At 43.3% G+C, this 25495-nt stretch overlaps 1 protein-coding gene and 1 long non-coding RNA gene across 2 annotated transcripts; both read left to right on the plus strand.

The window, feature by feature from the left end:
- Window positions 1-2093: 2093 nt before the first annotated feature.
- Window positions 2094-4573, plus strand: LOC147221524 (uncharacterized). Its single transcript, XR_015107891.1, has 3 exons — window positions 2094-2136; window positions 3323-3579; window positions 3665-4573. It is a non-coding gene; the product is annotated as an uncharacterized LOC147221524 (long non-coding RNA).
- A 2043-nt stretch (window positions 4574-6616) lies between these two features.
- On the plus strand, window positions 6617-24872 carry eeig1a (estrogen-induced osteoclastogenesis regulator 1a). The gene is made up of 12 exons (XM_086169431.1): window positions 6617-6707; window positions 6811-7093; window positions 15135-15255; window positions 16301-16330; window positions 18126-18242; window positions 18974-19020; window positions 19776-19927; window positions 20632-20736; window positions 20858-21053; window positions 21140-21261; window positions 21356-21425; window positions 22028-24872. Exons 2-12 carry the CDS (start codon window positions 6951-6953, stop codon window positions 22071-22073), a joined length of 1149 nt encoding a protein of 382 aa, XP_086025557.1. The 5' UTR covers window positions 6617-6707; window positions 6811-6950; the 3' UTR covers window positions 22074-24872.
- The last annotated feature ends 623 nt before the right edge of the window (window positions 24873-25495 follow it).

Consider the following 25495-nt stretch of genomic DNA (forward strand, 5'->3'; position numbering starts at 1 on the left):
AAAATTACGACGAACAAAGACGTGAAGAGGCAAGAGTCTGTTGTATGGAGTTCAACTTTTGTCTGGGTGTTCGCTGCGTTGACCGATTGTCAGCTTCCTCTGGGATTGTGCCAGTGCCCGGTCTCTCGTCATTAGATGCTATTTCTGTGAAGGGGGTTGTTGACATCCTTGCAGGAGACCATTCAGTGTCTCCTGCCTGTGGCGTTTCTTCGAGTGGGGTTCGCTCATTTCCCAAGGATCTTTTGCATGTTTGTGAAAGAAAACTGTAAGCAGTACGTTTGGCGTTAGTGTCGGTTTAAAAGTAGCAGCATCTGTGAACTCTTTCAGCAGCTTAGCATGACTAAATGCATCCCGAAGGAAGTGGCTAGAACGCAGCTGTGGATCCTTTGGAAGTTGTGTAAATACTGTAAATATTGTACTGTAAATAGTTAATTTTACACTAGCAGAAAGCCAAACTTAACACAATGCAACCAGTTTTTGTCATCAACCCAGCATGAATTAGACTAGTAAACCAATGGCTGTGGCCGTAGGTTAAAATTTGCCATAAATTGTGATTTTTACATTCATAACAATTCTTTGGGCTTTTTTTAACAACACATTCCAGTGTGAGACAAACATGCCAATTAGTCGTCGCAGTCAGGGTCCCCTTTAAAAAACTACAAATATGAATTAGGGTACATTGATATGTAGTATACACAAAAAGGTGCAAAACCATTTTTTTTACTCATTTTAGGGGAAAACATTATTTTTAATCTGTCCGGTCATTATGGTTCTCGTTGTTTGGTTTTCTTTTTGTTATTTATTTTTTTTGTTATTTTTCAAAACGAAGTAAGTTAGTAAGTTAGAATATTTTTGAAAATCTGTTCGACATTACATGATATGAATGTTTTACATGAAATATTGTTGAATATGCCTCTGTAATCATCAAGGAATAACAAAAAAAGAGGAAGAATTTACCTCAAAATTTGAAGGAAAATGCCTGATATTCAGCATAACATTCGTCTTACCGGAAAAATTGACATGGATAAAACAAGAAGGTACTTAAAAATTGAAGTCGAAATAAGAAAATGCAACAAATGTTCCGAGACATCAAGAAAATGTTATTCATAATTCTGAAAATATACATTTCTATGTGCAAGCAACCCTCTCCAATAGACGTTAAAATAAAACAAGCCAGATCTTACTTGAAAAAAGCAAATAGTTGCTTAACAATCCCAAGCAAATGTGGAGATGACAAGAAAATACATATTTGACATTGATTAATAACTGAACATTTACTTAAAGTTCAGATAAGTGACTTTATCATGTTTCATTAAACTGTTTGTGAGAACCGTCAGCAGGTATCAGTGTCCAGGAGGCCTTTTCTTCAGCTCCAAGACTGAAGGTCTCGTTGCTCATTTTTCAACCCTGGCCGTCCATCTGATCCGTGTCTCTGCTGCTGATCGTACCTGTTGCATCATTCTGTCTGCTTGTTGCATCTAAAGCTGCAGGGATGAAGCTTTAGCACCAGGACAGGATCCAGGTGCCAAAAAAAGGCTGGGTGGCTGCCGGTTGGAACCCAGGAAACATCATCTGATCCTGAGCGGGTGCCCGGGTGTTCAGCCTTGTTTATGTGTTTGTTAGTGGGGACACTGTGTGACATAATGCACATACCTGTTCGCATAACAGGCTGATATCCATGTCTGAAAGCAGCTAATTGAAATATCAGATGCAAGCACACACACACACACACACACACATACACACACACTCAGATCTGCGCACTTCGTTTGACTATCAGTTGGAGTAAAGTGCATTGACGCCTGCATTTATGGACACACAAGGGAAATAATTCACTAGTTCCATTTGTTATTGTTACCATCGTCATCACCACCATTGTCATTGTTATTATCGTTATTGTAATTAAAATAATTTGGAAAATTATAATGGGTAAAAAAATCCTTCACAAACATTCATAAACCCCTCAATAATTTGCTCTATTTTTCTTGAAAGGGGAGGACTCAAACCACATAAGGTAGTAAGAATACGTGCTGATGACGTCACTCAAACATATTTACACCCAGAGAGACGACGAACATCAGGATCCTGCAGAACTTTAACCTGCAGGAGCACAAAAACAAGGGATTCGGGGGAGAGGTGACACACACACACACACACACACACACACACACATAAACAAACAGTGAGACAGAGACAGATTTGAGGATTTGTATTTAGAGCAAAGGTGTCTCCCAAGATATTCCAAGTGTTTGTTGTATTTCAAGCAGTAAGAAAATGTTTCCCCACACAATGAAAGCCTTTCTTTGCTTGACACAGAGAATGTCAGGTGGCAACGCATGAGTATAAAATAAAAACAAAATAGTGCACGGTAAAAGCAATGAAAAGGCAGCATGTGAAGGATACTGGAGAAATTATATTTTATTGTGTGAATGTTTGGCTAGAAATTGTATCTTTACTTTGAAACTTTGAATGCAGGGTGTTAAGTTTTGTAGACGCTCAGCTGGAATAAATGCTGATTGCTAGGTCAAAAACAGGAGCAGACAGAGATAGTGGGGACGGGAGGGGCGATAAATCCAGGTGAAAACATGTTGTGAAAAGGCAGAAATAAGGAGCTGATAAAGCAGCCTTGCTTTAGATGGAAAACACGATGACTCGGCCGCTGCAGGTTACACAAGACAAACCCGACACAACATGGGGAAAACGACCAAGACAAGGCTACTCAGATTCCAAGGGTCCAATAGAATCCATGCACGCTGCAAACAGGACGACAACGCCATCACTCATTGGATGATTTTGTAATTTGTACTCTGTTTGGGGCAATTTCATGCTTTTCTTTCTGATTTCCCCTGGTTTTAAGAAATTTCTCTCTGATCCCTGTTTATATCTCAATATTTTTGAACACTTTATTTTTCCCTGACAGTGTGTTTATACATAAGGAAATATATATAAGGTATATCACTTGCAAAGCGTGTGGAGGTCTAATTTTTTTATCATAAGTACTCCTCAACTGTGAGTAACGGAATCTAAAACAAAAATCCAGAAAAACACATTGTATGATTTTTCAATAATTAATTGGCTTTTTATTGCATGACAAGTATTTGATACATCAGAAAAACAGAACTTAATGTTCGGTACAGAAATCTTTGTTGGCAATCACAGAGATCAGACATTTCCTGTAGTTCTTGACCAGGTTTGCACACACTGCAGCAGGGACTCTGGCCCACTCCTCCATATAGATCTTCTCCAGATCCTTCACATTCCGGGCTAGCCACTGGGCAATATGGACCTCCAGCTCCCTCCAGAGATTTTCTATTGATTTCAGGTGTGGAGACTGGCAAGGCCACTCCAGGACCTTGAGATGCTTCATTCGGAGCCACTCCTTAGTTGCCCTGGCTGTGTGTTTCGGGTCGTTGTCATGCTGGAAGACCCAGCCGTGACCCATCTTCAAGGCTCTTACCGAGGGAAGCAGGTTGTTGGCCAGGATCTTGCGATACATGGCCCCATCCATCCTCCCCTCAATACGGTGCAGTCGCAGAAAAGCATCCCCAAAGAGTGACGTTTCCACCTCCATGCTTCACGGTTGGGATAGTGTTGTACTCATCCTTCTTTCTCCAAACAGGGCGAGTGGAGTTTAGACCAAAACCCTCTATTTTTGTCTCATCAGACCACATGACCTTCTTCCATTCCTCCTTTGGATCATCCAGATGGTCACTGGCAAACTTCAGACTGGCCCGGACACATTTTGAGCAGGGGGACCTTGCGTGCGCTGCAGGATTTTAATCCATGACGGCGTAGTGTGTCATTAATGGTTTTCTTTGAGACTGTGGTCCCAGCTCTCTTCAGCTCATTGTCGTGGTCCAGCCGTGTAGTTCTGGGCTGATCCCTTGTTCAAACTGGTGCAGGTAATGAGTGAAGAACAGGAGGGCTTCTTAAAGAAGAACTAATAGGTCTGTGAAAGACGCAATTCTTATTGGTTGGTAGCTGATCAAATGCTTATATCATGCAATGAAATTCAAATGAATCACTTAAATATCATGCAATGCGTGTTTCTGGATTTTTGTTTTAGATTCCATCACTCACAGTTGAAGAGCAGCTATGATAAAAATGACAGGCCTCTACATGCTTTGCAGAAGCTGAAAAATCTGCAGTGCATCAAATTCTTGTTCTCCCCACTATATATATACATATGCATACATAAATATTTATATTATATATCAGTTAGATCATTTAGCAGTACAAATGTTTTTCAGTGCTATTTTTGAGTGATTAAAAAGTCTTAATTAAATTTTTTTTTTGCAGTATTTACACATATTTAGGGGCGGCATGGTGTAGAGGTTTAAAGCGGTTTTCGTTGGAACCGAACGTTCCTGGTTCGATTACCAGCTCCTCCTAGCCTGTCAATATTCAAAGTGTTTATCGTCACATGCAGTGTAGAAAGGCGTTTCCCCGTACAATGAAATTCCTACTTTGCTGTGTACTGATAGGATGAGTGTTAACATGATTATAGATATGAATATGAACAGTGGAAGTGCAATAAGACATTTGAATACCGGTTGGCATGCAACTCCCAAAGTGCAGGTGCAAGGATGAGTGCAGTTTAAACGGGCGAAGTGTTGTTGAGCAACACAGAGAACTCCAGGGGCTGTTCCTTAGCCGGCCTTCTGCTCATGATTCATCCATGATGGTCAAATTTCACTGATGTTGTGCTCTGTGTAAACTGTATGTGACATTAAGGCATTTATCCTTCTTTAACAAACACACTTTCATATTCTTTCGACCCATTTAACAGATTTTTTTTTGTGATTTGTAATTTTTTGATGATTTTTTTTCATTATTTAATGTTACTTCATATATTTTCACATTTTCCTGAGGGGATTTTGTTTATTGAGATTTTTTTTCTTAGTTTCCTTTTGCTTGATTGCAAGATTTTTGTTTTTAATAAGAAACATTTTTATTGTAATTTGTGCTTTTGATAGATAGATAGATAGATAGATAGATAGATAGATAGATAGATAGATAGATAGATAGATAGATAGATAGATAGGTAGATAGATAGATAGATAGATAGATAGATAGATAGATAGATGGATATTTTTGTCCTTTGCTGCTCCCTGTTGGCTAATTTTCAGTTTCACTTTGAGTCACAAATTTTTAAACTTCCAATTTGTAAAATATACGTATGAAAAGTAAAATGATGACATTGTGATACTCATTGGGTGAAAATCAATAATTTTTAGACTCAAAAGTATAAGAGAACAAATAGAACTTATCAGTATCAATTAAAATCAAATCAGTGATAATTTATTCTAGATGAATTTTTCATTTTGGCCCATTTTAAATTCCTGTAACTGTTCCTATCACATTTCATGGTAATTTCCACTCTTTATTAACCAATTTAATGTCTTAGATGTTTGTTTTCAATCTTTAATACATAAATAAAAAAATGAGCCATTGATTTGTTTAAACTTCTCATGAAAATTGAATAAATCAATTCATCCTTTTTATAAAATTTGAATATGAGCTTTAAAAGTATTTCTTTTAAATTGTGTTTCGACCAAATTATTCTTTATTACATTTAAGATAAGGAACCAGAGTAGTAGTTCTAGCAGTGGCCACACGGGGGCGCTGTTTTACCGCGGGAACAGCGTTTCTGGCGATGAGTGGGGCGCCAAGAAGTGACGTCAAGTCAGAAATAGTTACCAATTTATGATCCCTGAAGCTCTAAAAATAAAACATCTAAAGATAATTGTTCTTTTTTTCTCACGTTAGACAGGCAAATGTTTTAGCCTTTTTTTTTCTCGATTTTTATCTTCTTGCAGGATTGGGCCCAGTCTCTATTATCTGGTAAAAACGCTCTGCTTGTAGTACTTAACTAACATTAGTGTTGCATTAAAACTGTAAAGCGCTACACATACACTCCTTTGTGTACATTTTGCAACGCAACAAATATTACTAATACAATTGCAACAATATTCTGGCATGTAGACATCATTGTTGTAATATTTTCAGTAACTTGCATAACTCAGTGAAGAAATAATTTTAGCGTAAACATGCAGCAGGCTAATCGGAAAAAAAAGGGAAAATTGCCCCGAGTGGGTGAATGAGTGAGTGAATGTCTGTTTTTGTATGTGGCCCTGCAATTGATTAGCGATCAGTCCAGGGTTTACAGCTGAAATAGGCTCCAGCATCCCCTGCGACCTTGAGTGCAGGATAAGCGTTAGAAGATGGATGGATGCAATGTATAATATGTAAAAAATGCTCATACTATTTACATTTCTGTGCAATGTTTACATCTGGCTGCAACAGTACGCTTATATTTTCATTGCATCAGGTTCCCTGTGGACAGCAACAAAAGAATTTCATAATACAGGGAAGCACGTTTCTGGACTGTGCGTATGACAATTAACAGTCTTTAAATCTTGAAACGGATTTTGAAGTACAATAATCAACACAAGAGTGGTATGATATTTACTTAAATTCCAGAACTATTTAAACCAATATTATCCATTAGTATGTGAGAGTTGGGCTTTTATTTTGAAAGGAAGGCTTCCCCCCCTCTACTGGAAATGAACCTCTGCTGTTTGCTGTTAGCTTGACGCTTCAAAAAGTTCCTCCTCTCGGCGGCCGAGGGAAGAAAAGCGGAGGCAAGCGGAGCTTCTCTGTCATTTTCTACCGTCGAACCGCCGCCGGTACCGGGATGTCTCCAGGTGGGTTTGCCTCTTCGTTTGTTTGGCGCTTTTAAATCGCAACATTTCTACTTTCGGCTGCTGACCCGAGCGCGTTTGGTTCGTGTGTGTGTTTCGTTTCCAGGCCGCTGCTCCGGAGCCCCGGAGTTCGCCTGAAAGGACCACATCAGCCGACGGGACGTTTTTTTTTTCTTTTTTTTTCTTAATTTACTTTTTGTTTAATTACTTTTCTTCTGTTGTTTTGACGTCGTTAAAGTCAGCGCCATGGCTTTTTTTGCCAAGAAGAAGAAATTCAAGTTCCAGACGCATCTGACGCTGGAGGAGCTGAGCGCGGTGCCCTTTGTCAACGGGGTGCTTTTCTGCAAGCTGCGGCTGCTGGACGGAGACTTCGTGGCTACGTCGTCCAGGTGGACACACACACACACACACACTCACTCACACACTCTCACACACACTTTTTTCAGCGTTAAACGTTGCTGTGGAAAAGTTGCACACGCAGACGGTTCCGATTTTTGGATGATCAGTCTACTTGACGCACCAAACGACAGTGGTTTGATTTGCTTCCTGTGTGTTTGTGCGTGTACGTGCGTGACTGAGTGGGGAGGAAAAGACACACACACACACACACACACTTAACGTGAAACCTCCCAAGTAGATTCACACCCGATGGTTCCAATATCGGTCAATAATCAATGAAGTTATTTGTTTGTTTCAGTGTTGCGTTCAAGTGTCAGGTGGTTCTGGATTCTTTAGTTTCAGGCTCAATATTAAGACAAACTGTTTATGAAGAAAAATAAATCCTTAATCCTTTTTCCTAAAAAGTTCCTTGGACAGATTCTGACAAAGAATTGCTAATACTTTTTTTTGCAAAATGGAGCTGGAAATTTTTGAACCAAAAAATAAAAATCTCTTGTTGTCCAAAATGTCTCGAGTTTCAGTAAGATCAGGGAAAAAAATTCCCTTAAATTCCAGAAGATATTTGAAAAATATCAGTGGAAAAAAAAAAATTGAAATTAGATCATCAGGTTTCTCTAGAACTGGGAATCTGGATTTATTTTATTTTTATTTTTTAAGAAAAGAGAAAAATTTGAAGCCCCTCCCTCAGAAGAAGAAATTCGCTTTAAATTCCCAATAGATTTTCCCGGACGATCTGACGCAATTCTGAAAACTTTAATCCCCTTTTCCGGTTTAATTTCCTCCAGATTTCCAGGACATCTCTTCCTGATTTCTAGATCCCCCCAGATATTTTCTAGTTTTTTTCTCCTTTAGTGTTGTTTTTATCAATATGTGGACAGAGTCATCATTTCAGGGATGATTTCCTTGGGATTACCAAATAAATTCTTCCAGATTATTTTATAATTTCCTCTGGGTTATGTTCCCTGGATTATTAGATCATTTCAACCAGATTACTGAATCATTTCCTCTGGAATATTAAATAATATAATCTGGATTATTTGATATTTTCCACAAAGATCCTCCTGGTCGTCCATTCATTTCTTTTGCTCTCAGATTCCTTTTTTTTTTTCATTTTAGTCATTTTTTATGTCTTTAGTTATACATAATATTATTTTTGTTTTATTTATTTCTGGTTCTCCATATCTCCTCACCTCCCCGCTAAGACCCTCTGTCCGTTTGTGACTCTCGCCAACCTTTGCGACCTCGCCATTCGTGCACGCCGGTCGTGGTGCGCTTATCGCCCTGCAAAGGTTGTGCGCGTCATGTGACCTTCTGACTTTATGTCCTTGCCTTTTCTGGACTCCGGTCTCGTCTTGCAGTACAAAGCCTGCCTGCCGTGCGTGTGTGTGTGTGCGTGCACACTCCTGTCTCTGAGACACACACACTGGCCCGAGGCCTGGAGTGCGTTTTATCCGCTGACCCAATTTCAGATGAAAAGATCAGGCAGGTCTTTTTCCCAATCCAGTTCAAGACTTGATCTTGGAAGGCCGATCGATTATTGATAATATATTTGAGATGGAAACGCTGGAATTATGAAAGAAGGGAGCTTCGAATACTCTATCTGTCAATCACTACCATTCCTGCCTGCTATGGAAAAGTTGATTTTCATTTTAATTTTTTTTTCTAGTATTCACAGAATTTGTAATTGATTTTAATTGACCTCTTTCTTGCTGTTATGTTTTAAGATTTAAATGCTTCATCTCTTGTTTCCAATATCAGTATTGTTTCCTTCGTATTAAAGTAATTCAATTTTTTTAGGTTCAGTTTCCTTTATATTTGATATTTCAGCTTAATTATTTTTTCCTAAATTTTTAAGGATTTTTTTTTTCCCTGCTGGGTTTTAGATCTCTGACACATATTATTTATTTTTTTTGTAAAAGTTATTTCTCATTGATGTTCTTCCAAAATTAACTAACGGGAAAGAACAGGTGTAAAAAAGCAGAAAGTAACTCTTATTTTGAAAACCTGAATAGGAAGCCAGGCGTCTCTCAGACTCCTGATTCAAAGTATTTTATTTCAATTTAAACAAAGTTTTCAGATGTTATTGGCATTGAAGGCTGCGGACGTGCAGCCACATCTGGGATTAGAGATTAGAAGCTTTCAGAAAACAGTAATTCGTAAAATAATCTGTCAGGATTCAGACCTTCCTTTTTTTTTCCCCCCTTTTTTTTTTCCTTTTTGGACCATCGGGATCCAAACCCCTCACATGTTCGGCCCGCGTGGTTCAGACAGTGGAGAGAAACTAATCATTTCCATAACATGAGCGTCCCTCCTGTAACGTGCGGGGGAGGGAAGAGGGGTTAGCAATGCATTGTGGGTGATATTCCTCTTCTTTTCTCTCTCTTTTTTTTTTTTTTTTTTCTTTTAAGAAAAAAAAAAGAAGTGAAATCCAGCTGTTCTGCCTGGAATTGAGACTTTCCTCAGAATGCAATGGAAAATAGAGGACTTGGCCTTTGTCACTATGGGATTATACCCCTCTGGGGGGCCCAGGTGGGGGACGGGACGGAGGTCTCCACCGCTCTGGAGCCATTCCTCACCCGAGGCCCCCTCCACCCACAGCTAGCACCCTCTTTATTAGCCATATTTGCATTCCCAGATCATTAAACCGAAATGAAAACATCTCCTCGGTTCTGCACCTCCTCCAAAGAAGGGGGAGCATGATGTCACCCCCTCCTCCCTCCTGTTTGTTGAAAGCCTCCAGCTGCTGCGAAGCAAAGCGCCAAGCTTTCTGCTCGCTGGAGGCGGCCGGGATGTCAGTCATGCCGGGCGGTCGTGCGCTCCTTTCGGGGCGTTATGTAACAGTCCCGGACCCCCGACCCCTCCTCCCGTCCCCCGCAACCTAACCCCGACGCCCCGCTTGTGGTCACGAAAACAAGGCGCTCCCAGAAAAGGGGTGGGTTGCAGATAAGCTCTTGAAAAAAGGGGGGAGTCGACTCGACCGCGATGTTGTGTCTGACAATCCCATTGGTTGTGTGGTTCTGACCCGTGTGTGTGTGTTTGTGTGTGGCGCGCAGCCTGGCCTGTCTGCCGGGTCACATGCTGTCAGTGTGAGCTCCGATTTCCGGACTGTTCTAAGGAATCAAAATGGTGTCCAGGTTCTGGACTCTCTGATGTGATGACCCCCTCCCTTTCTCCTACAGTCCAGTTTGATTTATTTGGTTTATTATTTTTTGGATCAGAATCCTCCAGAGTCTGCGCTAAATCCGGGTCAGAACCGCCGGCGTCTCTCCAGAGAGCCGGTTTGTTTATTCCAGTAAAAGCACGGGGCTCTGGAGGGTTCCAGCTGGAACGCGTTCAAGAACACCAAGGACTGGAATGGAACCGGGAAGGGGGGCACAGTCACCGGAGCGTCGGTCATAAAGTAATAATTCTCCGAAGTGTTTTATCCAAGAGACCCGTAAGTGGATTGGATTCGGTAAAAGGCGTCAATGTGAAGGGTCGATAACATCGGGCCTCCTGACCGCCTCTTCTGGGAGACATCTTCAGCTCCTCATTCTGATCTTTCCTTTTTTTCCTCCCATGTTTTTTTTTTTCTCCAAAAATCTTGTGCAGCCAAAATGACATCAACCCTGAATCTGGGATGAATGAAGTTTTTGTTTTGGAGGCATGCAGTAAGTTTTTTTTTTTTTTTAATCTAGTGCATTGCGTTTAAAGACCAGGCTAAAGCTGGGTAATGTCTGATGCTGACATTGAAGATCCACGTGGCCGCCCACTAAAATGTTCAGTTTACTTGAACTCAAGGCTCAAGATGTGTCTTTGTGGAAAAAAACAGCGACGCGGATTAATTTTCAAAATAGAAGCAGCAGTGCGTTGGCGTGGATCGACTCCGTTGATCCAGATCGTCCCGTCATGTTCCGCCTCTGAAACACCGAAAACTCCCCTTTTGAAACCACGGCAACCGGTTCGATAATCACCTCCGGCTGCTTTGCTAGCACGCCAAAGTCACGGAGACAGAGCTTAAGAATGGGGTTTTAATACGAGCGTCCGTGTTCTCTGCCGGTCTAAACTCCAAATACTGGAGCGGCGCTGCGTTCAAGGGTCGTGTTCCTGCCTCGACGCGTGTGAGAGACCCCTTGACGTTGTTCGCGTTCCTGCGGGATGCCGTTCTTGGTAGTTCTTCGGTGTAGCAGGAACGCCGGGGTGGAGCCGGCAAGGGGCTTCCGGTCCGTCACAGGAAGTCGACTAATGCCATTTATCTTCCGGCTCTCGATTAAAAAAAAAAAAAAAAAAAATCTCTGTCTCTCCCCTTCCTCGTTACCTGAAGCACTTTTCCATAGATTCATGAAAACCGAAAAACAAAAACACACAAGTACTAGTTGTCAAACACCTGAATTAGTCGCTCCCTCGTGGTTGAGCAGCCGCCTCCTCGTCCTCCTTCCAAGGAGGGAATCAGATCGAACTCGAACCTCCCGCCGATTCAAACGGAGAGTGTATCTTCCTCACCTGGTGACCGGATGCATCGGAGGGAGGAAGGAAAGGAGCTCCAGAGGTGGAGAAGAAGAGTGGCAGCTTTTCAGCAGCTGCTTCCTGTTTTCAGCCCGTTTCGAAAAGTGCGTGTGTGTGTGTGCGCACATGTGCGTCTGGTCTTGGTTTCCCCCTCCGTGCTCCTCCTGAGGTTGTGATCTCCTCCGGTGGCCTTTGATTCAAAGTGTTTACTCCGGTCGTGGCGAGGAGATTCATCTGTTCGTCGCCATGGAAATGGCCGGCAAAGCTCAGCCATCCGGATGGAATCCGGCTGAAACGTGAGGAGGAGCGCCCTGCTGTATTTTTTTTGGTGGGCAGGTGGTCTCCAGAAAGTCTGTATCTTAGATCCTTCAAACTCAGAGGTGCAAAGTATTTCCGGGCGTCACGTGGGCGAAGGTCAGCCTGGGATTGTCTGCTTCTGACCAGCTGACGTCTGCGACCCCGTGACCCCACGGGCCCGGGAACATCCTGTCCTGGACATGGGAGGCGTGCGTGTGTGTGCGCGTGTGTGTGTGTGTGTGTGTGTGTTCGGGGGGGTCCAACTAGCTTCATCAGCACTTTACTGTTTATCTGAGTCCCGTTGGTGACCCAGCTCAGTCTGTGTTTGCGCTGCAGCCGGGGCCCCGGGGGTTCGCCGGGGCCCGAGATAAGATCCTGGACTGCTGCCCTCGAGTCACCCCATGCTGGAGGTCTAGTTGTGTGCGTGCGTGGTTGTGTGTGTGCACGCAGGGCTGTATGTAAGTGGACTTAAAGGGCCCTTCCTCTTTCTTGGCCTTTACCTGCACAGTGGTGGCTCTCAGATAAATTTCCCACCAAAATGGTCGGGGGTCCGGGGGGGGCTCGCATGGTCCGGGCAGGATGGCGGCGGGGCCAGGGCCGATACTTTTAATTAAACATTCAGTTTCCTGTTTAAAATTCCTCTGGTTGAAGAAGAGGAGGGGAGGAGGATGATAGTCGTACTGTCTGTCTCTGTGTGGTGGAGGTTTGTGCGTGTGTGTGTGACTTGGTTTCACTGCCGTTCTGCAAAGTGCAACCTGGAGGTTCTACTTCCTGCCCCCCTACACACACACACACACACACACACACACAGAGACAGGAACTGTCTGGTGCTCGGCCAGACAACGTTGCAAAACCGAGTCACAGACGGAACCCCTGATGCGCCCCTGATGCGTCCTGATCTAGGACCGCAAACTTGTAACATGCACGGCCTCCCCCCCCCCTGCGATACGCCTCTCAGGCATCGGGTTTTTATTTGATTTTTAAGAAGTCGTTCAACATTTAAACCACAGTGGTAAATGAAATGTTGAAAATAAAGATGGTATGGGGGCACTGCAGGTGAGGACGGTGGGAGTTGGGTGGATGGGGGAGGGTGTGTGTGTGTGTGTGGGGGGGGGGTGTGTGTGGATACCCTAGCAATGGGATGTAGCTATGGAGCCCAGACAAAGACCCCCGGTCCCAGGAATGCAGCTGGGGGTCCCGGCTCTGCATTGAGATGGGGGGGTCCAGATAAGACCTGGGAATGTACCACTTCTGGAGGAGGAGGGGCTTCGTCCTCCCCTGACCCCCTTCTCTCTGTCCCCTCCTCACTGGCTTTCCAAGAAGTACTTATTAGATTTTTTTTTCCTTAAAGGCAGAATAATAAACTTCTGTGTGTTCGTGTGTGTGTGCGTGCACACGCTTGAAAATTAACTAAATGAATAAGAAAGTACCTAAAGTCGATAATAATGACTTGGGGTCATCTTTATTGGGTGAAGACAGACGCTCAGATTAATTTATAAATGTTTTTTTTTTTGTTTTGGATGGAAGATGGACTGAATGCTAACGGTTGACACCCAGACGGGGATTTTAAAAGCCCCCTCCTCGGATATCGGTGCAGACCGAGCCGCTGTGACCCTCGAGGGTCCCCCGGTCGCCGTCCCCGGGGGGGGAGGAGTGAATGAAGTGGCAGGATCGGCGGTTCATTGAGGGGGAGCTGGTGAATAGACGGGGGGAGGAGGGCAGCGAGAGGAGCAGCTGCCGCCAGTTAGCACTGTGGATGGTGTGTGTTGCACACATGTCATCTGCGCCATCTGTCGCTTCGACGTACATGACACACCTTCATCTCCGGCGAAGACAAATTCGAAGGGAATTTTCTTGCTGATTCGTTGATCTCGGGCAAATTTCTGTTGATTTTCTCATGCATTTGAGCAACATTTTCAGGTCGTTCCTTAAATGTCTTCTAGCCCTTTTTTTGGCCATTTTTTGAGCCATTTTCTTATGTGAGACACTTTTTAAAATTATTTTTTCAACCGAACTGTGTTTGACCTCTGGCTGGATGACAGTAGAGCCTTACTGTATCCTCGCAACTGATGTGTGTGTGTATATACAGGTTTTGCCGTAATGACTGTGTAGGTTTTATTTATGTTTCTAGAAGAGACTCCAGACATTTAGACTGTGACGTTTCTGCCGTTTTCGTCCCTGAGATCCATAATTATCTCCAAATAACTCGGTGCGATGCAAACACGCCTTTTTGTAAACATTGGCCCCAAGCGTTGGCGGAAAATCTGGACCTCAGGGTTTAAATAAGCAGCAAAAACTCTTGGAATGACAGCCTGAGGGTCAAAGGTTATCGAGCTCTGAGCATTGAATTGTGGAGAAAAAAATAATGAAACATTAAAAGCTTTTTTCCTATTAGACAGACAGACATGAGGTCCCGCTCCTCACCACGGCAATGTCAACATTTATAGGTCAGAGACGAAGGTTCTGACTAACAATATTTTCAAGGAACCAGATAAGAATCTTCACGTGGTCACGAGTGGAGAATTTACCAGGAAAGTCCTGTATAATTTTTTTCACAATCCAAAGGCTGTTTATCCTTTATGAGAATCGATTCCATCGTAATGGAAACACGGTGACCTCGATAATTCTTATGCGATCTTGTCCCTGCTATTTAAAACAAAAAAACCAGACCTTTGTATCACATCCCGACAGATTTTTCATTCTTCTCTCCACAAGGTGGCGCTGCACTTCATGCGGCTCAGTGACAACATATATACATATTTATATATATATATATTTTTTTTTCAGTTTTTCTTGTCCCAACAAAGAATGGGGGTAGAAAAGTGTTTGTCATCATGAAAACGCAAGGATGCCCTTTGGAATGAGTGTCTGGTCACATGACGCTGAGAGTGCGATGACATAACTGGCGGGGCGGTGGGTGCGACAAGAACTGTCCTGACCCATAAACACAAAGAATCGCAATGTCTTGGTCCGACGCCTGGAGGAGATGCGGTCATGACCCGGGCGTCACGGCAGCCTGCGTCCAGCTGCGTCCGCCAATCAGCTGTGCTGATAATCGATCAATCGGTCATTTAACGAAAAGCAAAGCCAACATTCTCCAACCAGATTTTATTTAGAAGAATAACTTGACACAGCAATTTAGAAGGTCAAATTAATTGACGGATGCAAATTGAGTATAATAAATAAGAAAAAAAACACGCGAGTTTCAGTTCCGAAACGCTGACCTCGCCTCCCTTCTCCTGCCCACAGGGAGGAGGTTCAGGAGAACTGCGTCCGCTGGAGGAAGAGGTTCACCTTCGTGTCCAAGATGAGCGCCAACCCCCACACGGGGGTCCTGGACCCGTCCGTCTGCAGGGTCTCCGTCAGGAAGGTGAGACGCCCCCTCCTCTTCGGTCTGAGAAAAGAGAGCTCTGATCGTTTTCCTTTGCTCAGAACTTTGATATTTACTGCTTTTTTTGAATTCGACCTGAATACTTGGAAGGGATCGCTTCCCATTCGGTTCCGACGCCCCCTGGTGGCTGTTTTGTGTATTCTGCGTGCTCGAGATTGAAGAAAAGTTGGGATTTCAACATGAAAATCAGCCTTTTTTTTTCACTCGGGTAAAGGAGTGTGTGAGGTATCCCGTTTTAGGGACTTTTGCAATAGCAAATCAAGTTTATGGTGTATTTCCACACATGATGTCAGCTTGACCCCCTGGGTGGAGTAAAACCCGTGTGTGTTGTTATGGCAACAACATGAAAAAAAAGGGTATCAAATACACACATGGGATTATTTATGATAATTAATCTGTTATTATGTGCTACTTGGCGATTTTTCTCAAATTTCAATGAGAAATTACAATTGGTTTAAAAGTATTTTTTCCATATAAGTTCATGGTTGTGTTCCGCTGTTAAGTAACAGTCGTGACGTGGTGTAAGCAACATTAGTTAACTTTAACTCATCACCCTGTCAGATGGGAGCGGTGATGCCCTGGTGGTGTTCTTAAGGCACAGAGTCTCTCTGCTGACCTCTGTTGGCTGGGGGAAAGACAGCAGGGGTTAAGATGGCAGCAGGAGTTGCTCAGAAATGTTCCGTAAAGTGTCCTGGGCGACGGCGGTTCTGCCGAGGACCTGGATGGAAATTAAAAGTGGAACTCGCGGTCACATGACGCGTTAACCAATGGAGGTCCAGTCTTTGTCCGCTGACTTCCTGGTTAGCTACTGGAGCGCAGGTTAAACTATTTCACCGCGTCTCTTTTGGGTTTTGCACACGTTATCATTGGTATTATCGCTAGAGGGATGTGTTAGCCCTTGCCACGTGGATAGAAGCACGTGCCAGTGCTGGCAGAACGTCGCACGCAAAGCAATTCGGACACGAGCGGTGACACTAAGCTGGACCGCCGCCTTCATCTCTATCTTTCTGTGTTTCCTCCGCAGGAGCTGAAGGGCGGAAAGGCATTCACGAAGGTAAGACTGCCCGACCATTGACCCCCTTCCCCTCCCCGTCCAGCCTTTATCCTGTAAATCTCAGCTAGCCCAGCGCTGCTGCCGTCCGTTTCTCACCGTCCTCCTTTTTTTTTTTTTTTTGCGTGAACCTGCACGACATCCTGTCGCCACTTAAGGGTTGACCATCGGAATCCCCTCCGATGAGTCACGGCTCCTCGGGACAGCGCAGGAACCGTTTCCTCCCGTTGTTTGGCTCCATGCGACCCCTCCACCTCCCCTTTTGGCTTAATATAGCTGGTTCCCGTCCTTAGAAGGCGACTTCCTGACGTGAACACCTATGAAAACAGAGGGGAAGCCTGAAGAATGAGCCATGTTAATTAAAAACAACAAGGCAGACAAAGATGAAGGTATCACCTCTTCCTTCTGCTGGGGTGGGAAAAAACAAAAAAACCCTGACCCACTATCTCAATTTAGAACGGTATTTATATCCCAACGTCGTCCGATTGTTGTGTTGCGTAACTGATTGTGTTTTTAGCCGTGACAAGATTTCCCCGAACGACGCGTCTCCCCCGAACTTTGACGATCGGCCTTAATGGTTCCAGGAAATGACTATAAGTGCGGGAAAAAAAATCGCCCCCTTCTTGTATCTGAGATCGGATCCATATCTGGACCCGTTGATTGACAGCGGCTCTGCCCCCCCTTCCCCCCCCGAACTCTGATTTCCCAGGGAAAGTTAAGACGCTTTGACTAAATTACAAGGCTGTCGGGGTTGTTTACCCACCAGAGGGACGCTTTTAATCTTGCCGAGGGGAGCCAGGGTCGACAGCGCCTCAACCATGGAACGACCAATCACAGGCTGGAGGATGAGCCGAGAGCAGAGCGCCCCCTGCTGGCGAGACTGTGCTCGGAACCGTTTTCTTTTCCCTGATAGATCCGACTTTTAAGCAAAATTTTAATTCCCTTTAATTTTGTTTCAACCAAAGGTATTGATTAGGCAATTGGTCGACAGTTAGCTTGAGCTAAGTTGAAGCTGATCAGGATGGGAAATGCGATGAAGAGTCATTCGCTTTTGGACTGAAAATGAGTCTGTTCTGGTTACATCTATTCCTATTTATTAAAACTGCTTCATTCATTGATATATATATATTATTTATAAACATAAAATAAAGCATAAAATATATTTATACACACATACCTCTTCATATCTCAGTCTGCTTCTGAGCTTGCAACCGTCTTATTACCCACAAAGGCCTCACACTGTCCGTTAGAAAGTTATTGTCATGAAACCAAGAGGTGAAAGAATTTTAATCAAATTATTAGCTTTATTCGTCCATTTCTTCTCAATCTTCTCAGAATAATCACATTTTAAAGATAGTTTTTAAAAACCAAGGATTACTTGATAGTCCGTAATGGGTCTCTTTATTTCATGGTTTGTTTGTTTTTTTTGTTTAAATTTTTCAATTTTTTTTTTTTTATCAACAAATGCTAATTTCCTGACAAGATACTCATTCAAGCGTTGGTGTTCCATGTATTTATGGGTAATTACTATTTTATTAGCCAGTTTTCCCAGGCCAGGAGAAACACACACTCCACGGCGCTAGTTTTTCCCTCTTTCTTTCTTTAAGGATGTTTTTGTTGAGCCCTCCACCCATTCAAGGAAAACCCTGAACCGCAGGCTCCGCCCCTTCCCGCCCACAGGCATTTAAAGTTTTGACCATGAAACGACGATCGCTGTCGGCGAGCCTCAGAAAAGCGAAACCCCTAAATTGAGCGAGTCTCCCGATTTGCCTCAATCTTTCTCCCTGTCCTTCCCCAGCTGGGCTTCACCGACCTGAACATGGCGGAGTTCGCGGGTTCAGGGTCGACCGTCCGCTGCTGCCTGCTCGAGGGATACGACACCAAGAACACGCGGCAAGACAACTCCATCCTGAAGGCAAGGCGTGTTCTTGGATTTCACAATTTTTGCAGAAAAACAAAGTCCAAATAGTCCCTTCTGCTGGGCTTCAATTGAAGGAGGGGAAAATTATTGGCTGCGAAAGGAATTTAAAAACCCGACATCATTGTCATTATCATCATCCCCACAGGTCAATCAGAACGCCCTGATTGAAGATTAAACAATAAAAACACAAAAGGAGATGATGATAATAATTCCCTAAAAGAAAAGGCTTAACTTGATGATTGACAGCGGACCCGTCCAGTTAAGCCCCGCCCCTCATCCCAGCGTCAGTTGGGATTGGCCCGATCAGCTCGAGATATTTGATTGATTGTCAGAGGGTCGGTAATCAGAATTCTTGTCGAAGTTATTTGCAGAGGCGCTCAGTGCACCACACACACACACACACACACATATATACATATACACAAACACATATGCGCGCATGGTCATGAAGTTCAGCGTGAGTAATCAGGTGCGGCGGGAAGGAAGCGGGCTGGAGAGGAAGCCCAGAGGAAGAGGAGTCTGACAACAGTGGAAAAAGTGGGCGGGAGAGGGGGGGCAGGATGGAAGCGATGAGGGTCGGAGGCTGTTTTTCAGGAGATAAAACTCCAAAATATTTTCTTTGAATCTGCGAGGCCGTCCGGCTTCCTGCGGCCGAGAGCGCAGCTTCTGCCAGCGAGGTTTGAAAAACGATTTTTGTGTTTTTTTGTTTTTTTTTTTCATTGCAGGTGATCATCGGGATGACGCTACTGTCAGGCGATCCCTGTTTCAAAACGTGAGTGTTTCAAATCCCAATGCTTTTATAGATCGTCATTGGGTTCAGCATGTTCAGATGTACAAAAAAGGGGGAAAGAAAAATCTTTATTTTTGCAACCACATTGATTTTTACTGCTGTTTGGGGTTAAATTAAGGGAAGAAAATCAAAAAGGTTATATGTATTTTAATCTGCGCCTGAGCCTTTGTCCTTCAGAAAATGATTATTATGATTCCCAACAGTATGGGAGTCTGTAAAACACTTAATTTCATATAATAAAAATTTAATACAACATGCAATGCAATTACTTGATAAAAAAAGTCCCCTTAAGAAAACATAAAAAAAAGTAAGACAAATTCATTGCACACACACACACGCTCATATACACGTACGTGTACGTACGTACGTGTGTGTGTCTGTGTTTGTGTATATATATATGTATATGTATATATTTTTTTTTATATGTGTGTGTATGTGTATGTATATATATGTGTGTGTGTGTGTGTGTGTGTATAATATAAATTACCTATATCTGTAAATAATTACTTGTAATTATTCAGGCATCTATATTGTTTCCCACATTGATGTTCAGGTGTAATAACACAGCCTGTGCTTCAAAGAGAGAACATTTCCAATGTTTATGTTCAGTTTGCTAATCGGAATCCCGCCGTGTGTTGCTACGCTGACAGCCCATAATACTCCCTCTGATGGAAATTTTCCAACCAAAGCAGCTCATGTAGTTCTTTTCCATGCTGATAAGTCTCCCCTGTTCACAGCCCCACCAGCACCGCCAAGTCCATCTCGGTCCCGGGCCGGGAGCACACCCTGCAGCTGGACTGCAAGGGGGAGGGGACGGCCGAGCCCGGGCCGGCGGCGGGGGTTTCCCTGGGCCGGGCCGCCAAGCCTCGACCCTCCATCATCAGCTCAGGTACCACGTGAGATGCAAACTGACAGTACCGGGGGCGGTCTGATCCAATGTGAGAAATGGTCTGACATACACGATTTTTTTTTATTGAGTATTTTTTGTAAATTTATGATTAAATCAGTCACAACTTATCAAAAAAAAAAATCCTCTAAATTCAGCGAAAATAGAAATCTCCAGGGTCACCTGTAGACTTTTGAGTCTTGGTCAGATGAAACTATTATCAATTCTTAAAAAACAAACAAAAAAAACATTAATAACAATTCTCTTCAAATATCAGCCTATGTTCTTTGGCTAACAGCGCTCCCCCTCCAGGGTATCGGTGCAGCTCCAGTTGGACTCTGGAAATAATAAACTGAGTGAAGAAGTGTGTGTGTGTGTGAGAGAGAGAGAGGGATGACATCATGAATCTCAGTTGACCCACGCACCTCTACTCTTAAATGTCAGCCGCCCCCCTTCCCCTGCCAGATGTATCATAATAACCCGAACCTGAACTTCCTGGAACAAGTTCTAATGCCACGGTTCTTTCCAGCATTGTCCAGTCTGACTTCAGCTAAAAAGAACAAGAACCTTGAGGGGTTTGGTTTTAATGTTCGCATTAGCTGCAAGGGTTCTGACCAAGATATCCTTGAGCGAAAACAGGGTGTTGGAGCTTCGGGTGTTTTTCAGAAGGGAAATGACCCCCGTTATGCCGCCCTCTCCCCCCTCAGGCCTCCTGGAGGAGTCCGAGTCGGTCCAGTCCGGCTCGGCCGAGGTCTTCCAATCGGGTCACTCTCGAAACTCCAGCTACGCCAGTCAGCACAGCAAAATCTCAGGTGGGTTCTTCCAGCGTCCACTGCTGCTATCCAAACCACAATGTTGTCAAATCTAGAACGCTAAAAAGACCAACGTAAGCAGCAACGAGCTAACCCCGCCCCCCCCTCCCGCCCGTCTCAGGCTACAGCACCGAGCACTCGGCCTCCTCCAGCCTGTCGGACCTCACCCACCGTAGGAACACCTCCACGGGGAGCAGCGCTTCTGGCGGCCCAGGTTTTGCCGCCGATACCTCAGCCGAGGGCGACCGGGACGCCCCGCGCCCGGAAAGGCCCCCCCGCCCGCCCCGGCCCGTCCTGCCCTCCAACAGGCCCCCCAGGTAGGAAAACCACCCAGGCGCCCCGTTCGGACAGGAGGTGCGCGTGAAGGCGCTTAACGGGTTTCTTCTGGTGGCGGTTGCATCAGGAGGAAGCAGGACTCGGTGGAGAGCCAGCCTTCCTGGGTGAACGACACGCGCATGGACGCCGATGACATCGTGGAGAAAATCGTCCAGAGCCAGAACTTTGCAGACATCAATAACACTGAAGGTATCCGAAAGATTAAGTCCTAGTTGGCGGGCTCTTGTGTAACCATGGCAACATATTGTGTGTGATTTAATCTTGAATGTTGTCCTTCCTGCAGACAGTAACCTGCGCCTGTTCATCAACAGAGACGGAACAACCGCGCTCAGCGGCATCAGGCTGGGGAACCGGTGAGCGTTGGTGTCTGATCGTTCCCCGCTGTAGCCTCTCCGGCCGGTCGCAATTCTGTGGTTAAAAAGGCAGGCGAAAAATAGTCTCTGTAGGGGTCATGACCTTGCTGAAATAATTTAAGTTTTTTTTTTTTCAATTTACTTTTTATTTTATACTCTGTAGCTCTTTTTGAATTATGATTATTTTTATGATTATTCAAATAAAAAAAATGGTCCTCTGGGGAAAATTAAATTCACTTAAATTATTTTATAGAGTTAGTATTGTGAAGGATAAAGGATTATCATTATTATTATTTCAATTAATCTTTGAAAAAAATTTACAACTCATTTCAGGTCATCTTCTGGTCATTTTAACTGAATTTGATTTTCATTTTTTATTTCATTTTTTTAAATTATTTTTTATGTATCCACTCAAACTAATAATGTGGAAGTTTTCCTGAATTTGAAACAATGTCTTGGTCTTCCGGGTAAAAATAAATCTTCCTTCTTCCCTTACAATGCGGCCTTCAAGAGTGAACAGCAGGTTTCATTTTCCTTCAAGTTGCCTCTTAACACCGTCCAAGCCAATCTAACCCGAGTTCTCTCCTGCTTCTACTCCTCAGGCTCCCTGCAGGCGGGTACGAGCCCGTGGTGATCGAGAGCCACTGACCCAGCAGCCCCCCGGCCCTCGCCACGCCCTCCATCTCCAGGCTTTTCCCAGAGCTTCGGCTGGTCTGACGCAATGACGGGGGAAAATCAAAAAGAACAAAAAAAAAAACAAAAAAAAAAAACAGTTTGCACTTTATGTGAAATGTGTGTGAGTTTGTGCATGCTCTGCGTTCAGCTATATGTATGTATGTATGTATGTATGTATGTGTGTGTGTGTGTGCGCGTGTTGTCAGCATACCAGCCATCAGGTTCGGGTCGCATCACCGATGTCTGTTTAGAGAGAGAATGCCGGGTCTTTCCGGAGAGCGGATTCGCTGGGATTCTGGCCTGTTGGTTACACAAGTGCTACATGATAGTTGGAAACCCTCCTTGCTATGTAGCTTAGCACAACTAATGGCAGCCTATGGTAAGCGTTAGCAGTCTTACAGCGCACTTTCACATCCTGACCAGTTTATCCACCTGAAAGTTTGCCGCCATGCTAACTGCTTCCTGAGATCCTCTGAAAAGTTGCTCTGTCTGTATTTCGGAAATGCTAGAACCTCCCGGTCCACGTAGAGCTGACCGATTACATTATTCGTGGAAAAACAAACACAGGACAACCAAAGGAAGTGACCTGATCTGCTTTTCATCAGAGAATTAGAGATGAGATGGAAAAGGAGAGTATTTTCACACATTAAGTCTGGACAGAGACTGGTTGTTTTTTTTTTTATTTGCCTTGTTTTTTTGTAATTCTAGGGATCTTTTTAGTTGGGAAGAACTTACATGACACCCCTGTGTCCTGCCGCTTTTTTGTGAGCACAGGTTCTGACTTAGTTTTTGTCCCCGGTTGCATGCGTCAGGCTCCACGGCAGTTTTGTTTCCCTTCCCAAGGAAATTTGTTATTTGATTAGTGTTTTGTGATTATAGTTTGGTCCCTGTAGAATCGGTCCATATGGCGCCCTGGTGGCCAAAAAGAGTATTACAACAACAACCACTGACTTTCCAGCAGTGCCTTTGGCAGCAGTGCTTCTGGACCTGGTCCTGGAAACACCCTCAGCCCTATCGCCCCGCCCTGGCTTAGGTTGGATGAATACATCTCCACTTAGAATGTGAGGAAAAAAAAAGGTTCACACCACTGAGCAGGAACCCAGGAATCACTTTACCCTCCCCGCTGAGCGGGGGAGAGGCTGAAACTGAACCACTCGATGCCTGTAGTTTCTCTCCAATGACCTCAAAGTGCCAAAACAGGCTGCTGGTGACGGCGAGGAGAGAAACATTTATTTTTTTGTTGTTGTTTGTTTCCGTTACATCGTGTGACTTTTGGAATTGCAAAAGCTATTTTTTTTTTTTTTGGCTTACCATGCCTCTCCGCAGCCCTGCACGGGCCAGGGAGGAGGTGAGGTTCGACTGCAGAAGAGACTTTGCTGCCTCCTGGTGGGGAAGCACATCTCCTTCGAGCCCCCTCAGTGTTTACAGTGATGTCAGAAGGCCGACGCCACGTTTGAGTTTCTAACTTCCCCAAACATACAGGAGGAAATGTACAGCTGAGAACCAGCTGGCTGGTTTAATCTGTTTTTCCTTTCTGCCTGTCAAAGGCAAAGATTGTGTCTTGTGTCATCTTTGTGTTGTTTGCAAGTCTGTAGTAGAAGTGAAGCCCTCGGTTCATGAAAGCTCTTGATTTGAAATCTGACGGCATGTCTTTTTTCAAGTTTGAAAGTCGATGAAACCGAGCTTCTCTTAAACGCCCCACTTTGACCCCGAGGTTTATCTGTGATGAAAAGGTTATAAACATGGATAGAAATTGAAATGGGTCAAGAATGACCTGAAATCATTTAAAACTGCGTGAAATGACAGGAGAATGAATGACCAATTAAATCAACAAGGAAATATTTGGAAATTAGATTTTTTTTTTTTAATGACCCACAAAATGGATGTAGAATATCCTGGAATTTAGTTGGAACTTTGGTCAAAATTAGTTTGAAGTTACTTGAAAATGAGCACGAAAGTATTAACAAGAAATATATGTAAATTAGTTAGAAATTATATAAGAGAAAATTAAAATCAGCTAAGAATTTCAATTAAAAATTCGAACTGAGAATCTTGAGTTTTTTTTTTCATAAATTATCTAAATAATGTATACATTTAAATTCTCCCACACAAAAATTTGGAAATTGCCTGAAAATGTCCAGGAAACAATTGCAAAAATAGTAGCTGGAAATGATCTGAAAGTTTGTTTTTCAAAATGATATTTCACAGATTACAAAGGGGAACATTTACAGATTTAATTTTGTTTCATTTCAACACAAAAATGAAGAAAGGGCAGAAACAACCTAAAAGACATTTATTTTACATTTTTATGAAAGTGATTTAAGCTAGAAATCCTCAGGTTCTGGGGTTTATTTTCATTTTTCAAACAGAATCCTTTGACAGGTAATTTTTTTTTTTTTCTAAGAACACGTGGATGCGAGCGCGCCGGTCATGTGACCTCGATTCACGCTTACTCGCCCCGTGAGTCTCTCGCTCGCACCTTTTTGGGTAAAGAACCACTGTTGGTTCCCAAAATATTTATTATTATCTTTCTGTCCTTCCATGTCTGGAGGTTTGGTTCCAAGCTAAGCACTCAACTCGCCTCCCTCTTCTCTTTATTTTCCTTTTTTTTTTTTTTTTTTTTTTCTAGAAATCCTAACAAAAGTTCCTCCGGTTCTGGAGCTCGTATAATCTGAGTTTGTTCAAGACAGATGTCGGAACTTTTTCATGTAGTCACTTTTGTTTCATTTTTGGAATTCAGGAATGAATTCTGAAACAATAAAAAGCTAATCTGAGACTTTCTGTCCTTTGTGTGTGATGTGTGTGTGTTGTTTTTTTTTGTTTGTTCTTCTTAATCTACCTTTTTCATGAATTATTACTATGTTTATTTTCTCCTTGCTAATTTTCAGGGATTATTTAAAGGATTTTCCTTTGGATTTTGTTTGCTTATTTTTCAGATCACATTTTGATTGATTGATAATTTTTTTTTCCTCCATATGTAGGTATTTATGTTGAATTTTTACTTGCTGATTTTCCAATCATATAATTAATTTTGTTTTTTGGTTTCTGTTTTCTCACGCATCACAACTGATTTGACTTTTAAAATTTAAAATTTTAGATCCAGCAATGCCACCCACGTAATCCAGTGATCCTTGTTGCCGTGGTAATGTCACCCATTCTTATACCGGGCATAATCTGCAACTAGTTTTGCAGCAGTTTTGATCGTCCCTGGTACTTCCTGGTTGTCGTCTTCAGCTGAAGACTTGGACGACCTTCTGTGACCCCTGACCTCTGAGGTGGCTCTGAGGGTCAGAAGACAATAGAAACCGTATTGAACATCCTGCATTTTGGTGAAATTTGAAGAAAATTTTCCGTAGGTCTCATTGAGACCTGCATATTCTGTTGTGTTCTCTCTC

The sequence above is a fragment of the Fistularia commersonii genome, chromosome 22 (genome assembly GCF_037954325.1).
Source record: "Fistularia commersonii isolate RoL2024-O1a breed Wild chromosome 22, RoL_Fcom_v1.0, whole genome shotgun sequence".
Classification (NCBI taxonomy): Eukaryota; Metazoa; Chordata; class Actinopteri; order Syngnathiformes; family Fistulariidae; genus Fistularia; species Fistularia commersonii.

Bases quoted from the DNA above. Each gene is read 5' to 3' on its own strand.
- eeig1a (XM_086169431.1), top strand. From the start codon at position 6,951: ATGGCTTTTTTTGCCAAGAAGAAGAAATTCAAGTTCCAGACGCATCTG. The intron at 19,928-20,631 runs GTACCACGTGAG...CTCCCCCCTCAG, and splicing joins ACCCTCCATCATCAGCTCAG to GCCTCCTGGAGGAGTCCGAG. The intron at 20,737-20,857 runs GTGGGTTCTTCC...CGCCCGTCTCAG, and splicing joins TCAGCACAGCAAAATCTCAG to GCTACAGCACCGAGCACTCG.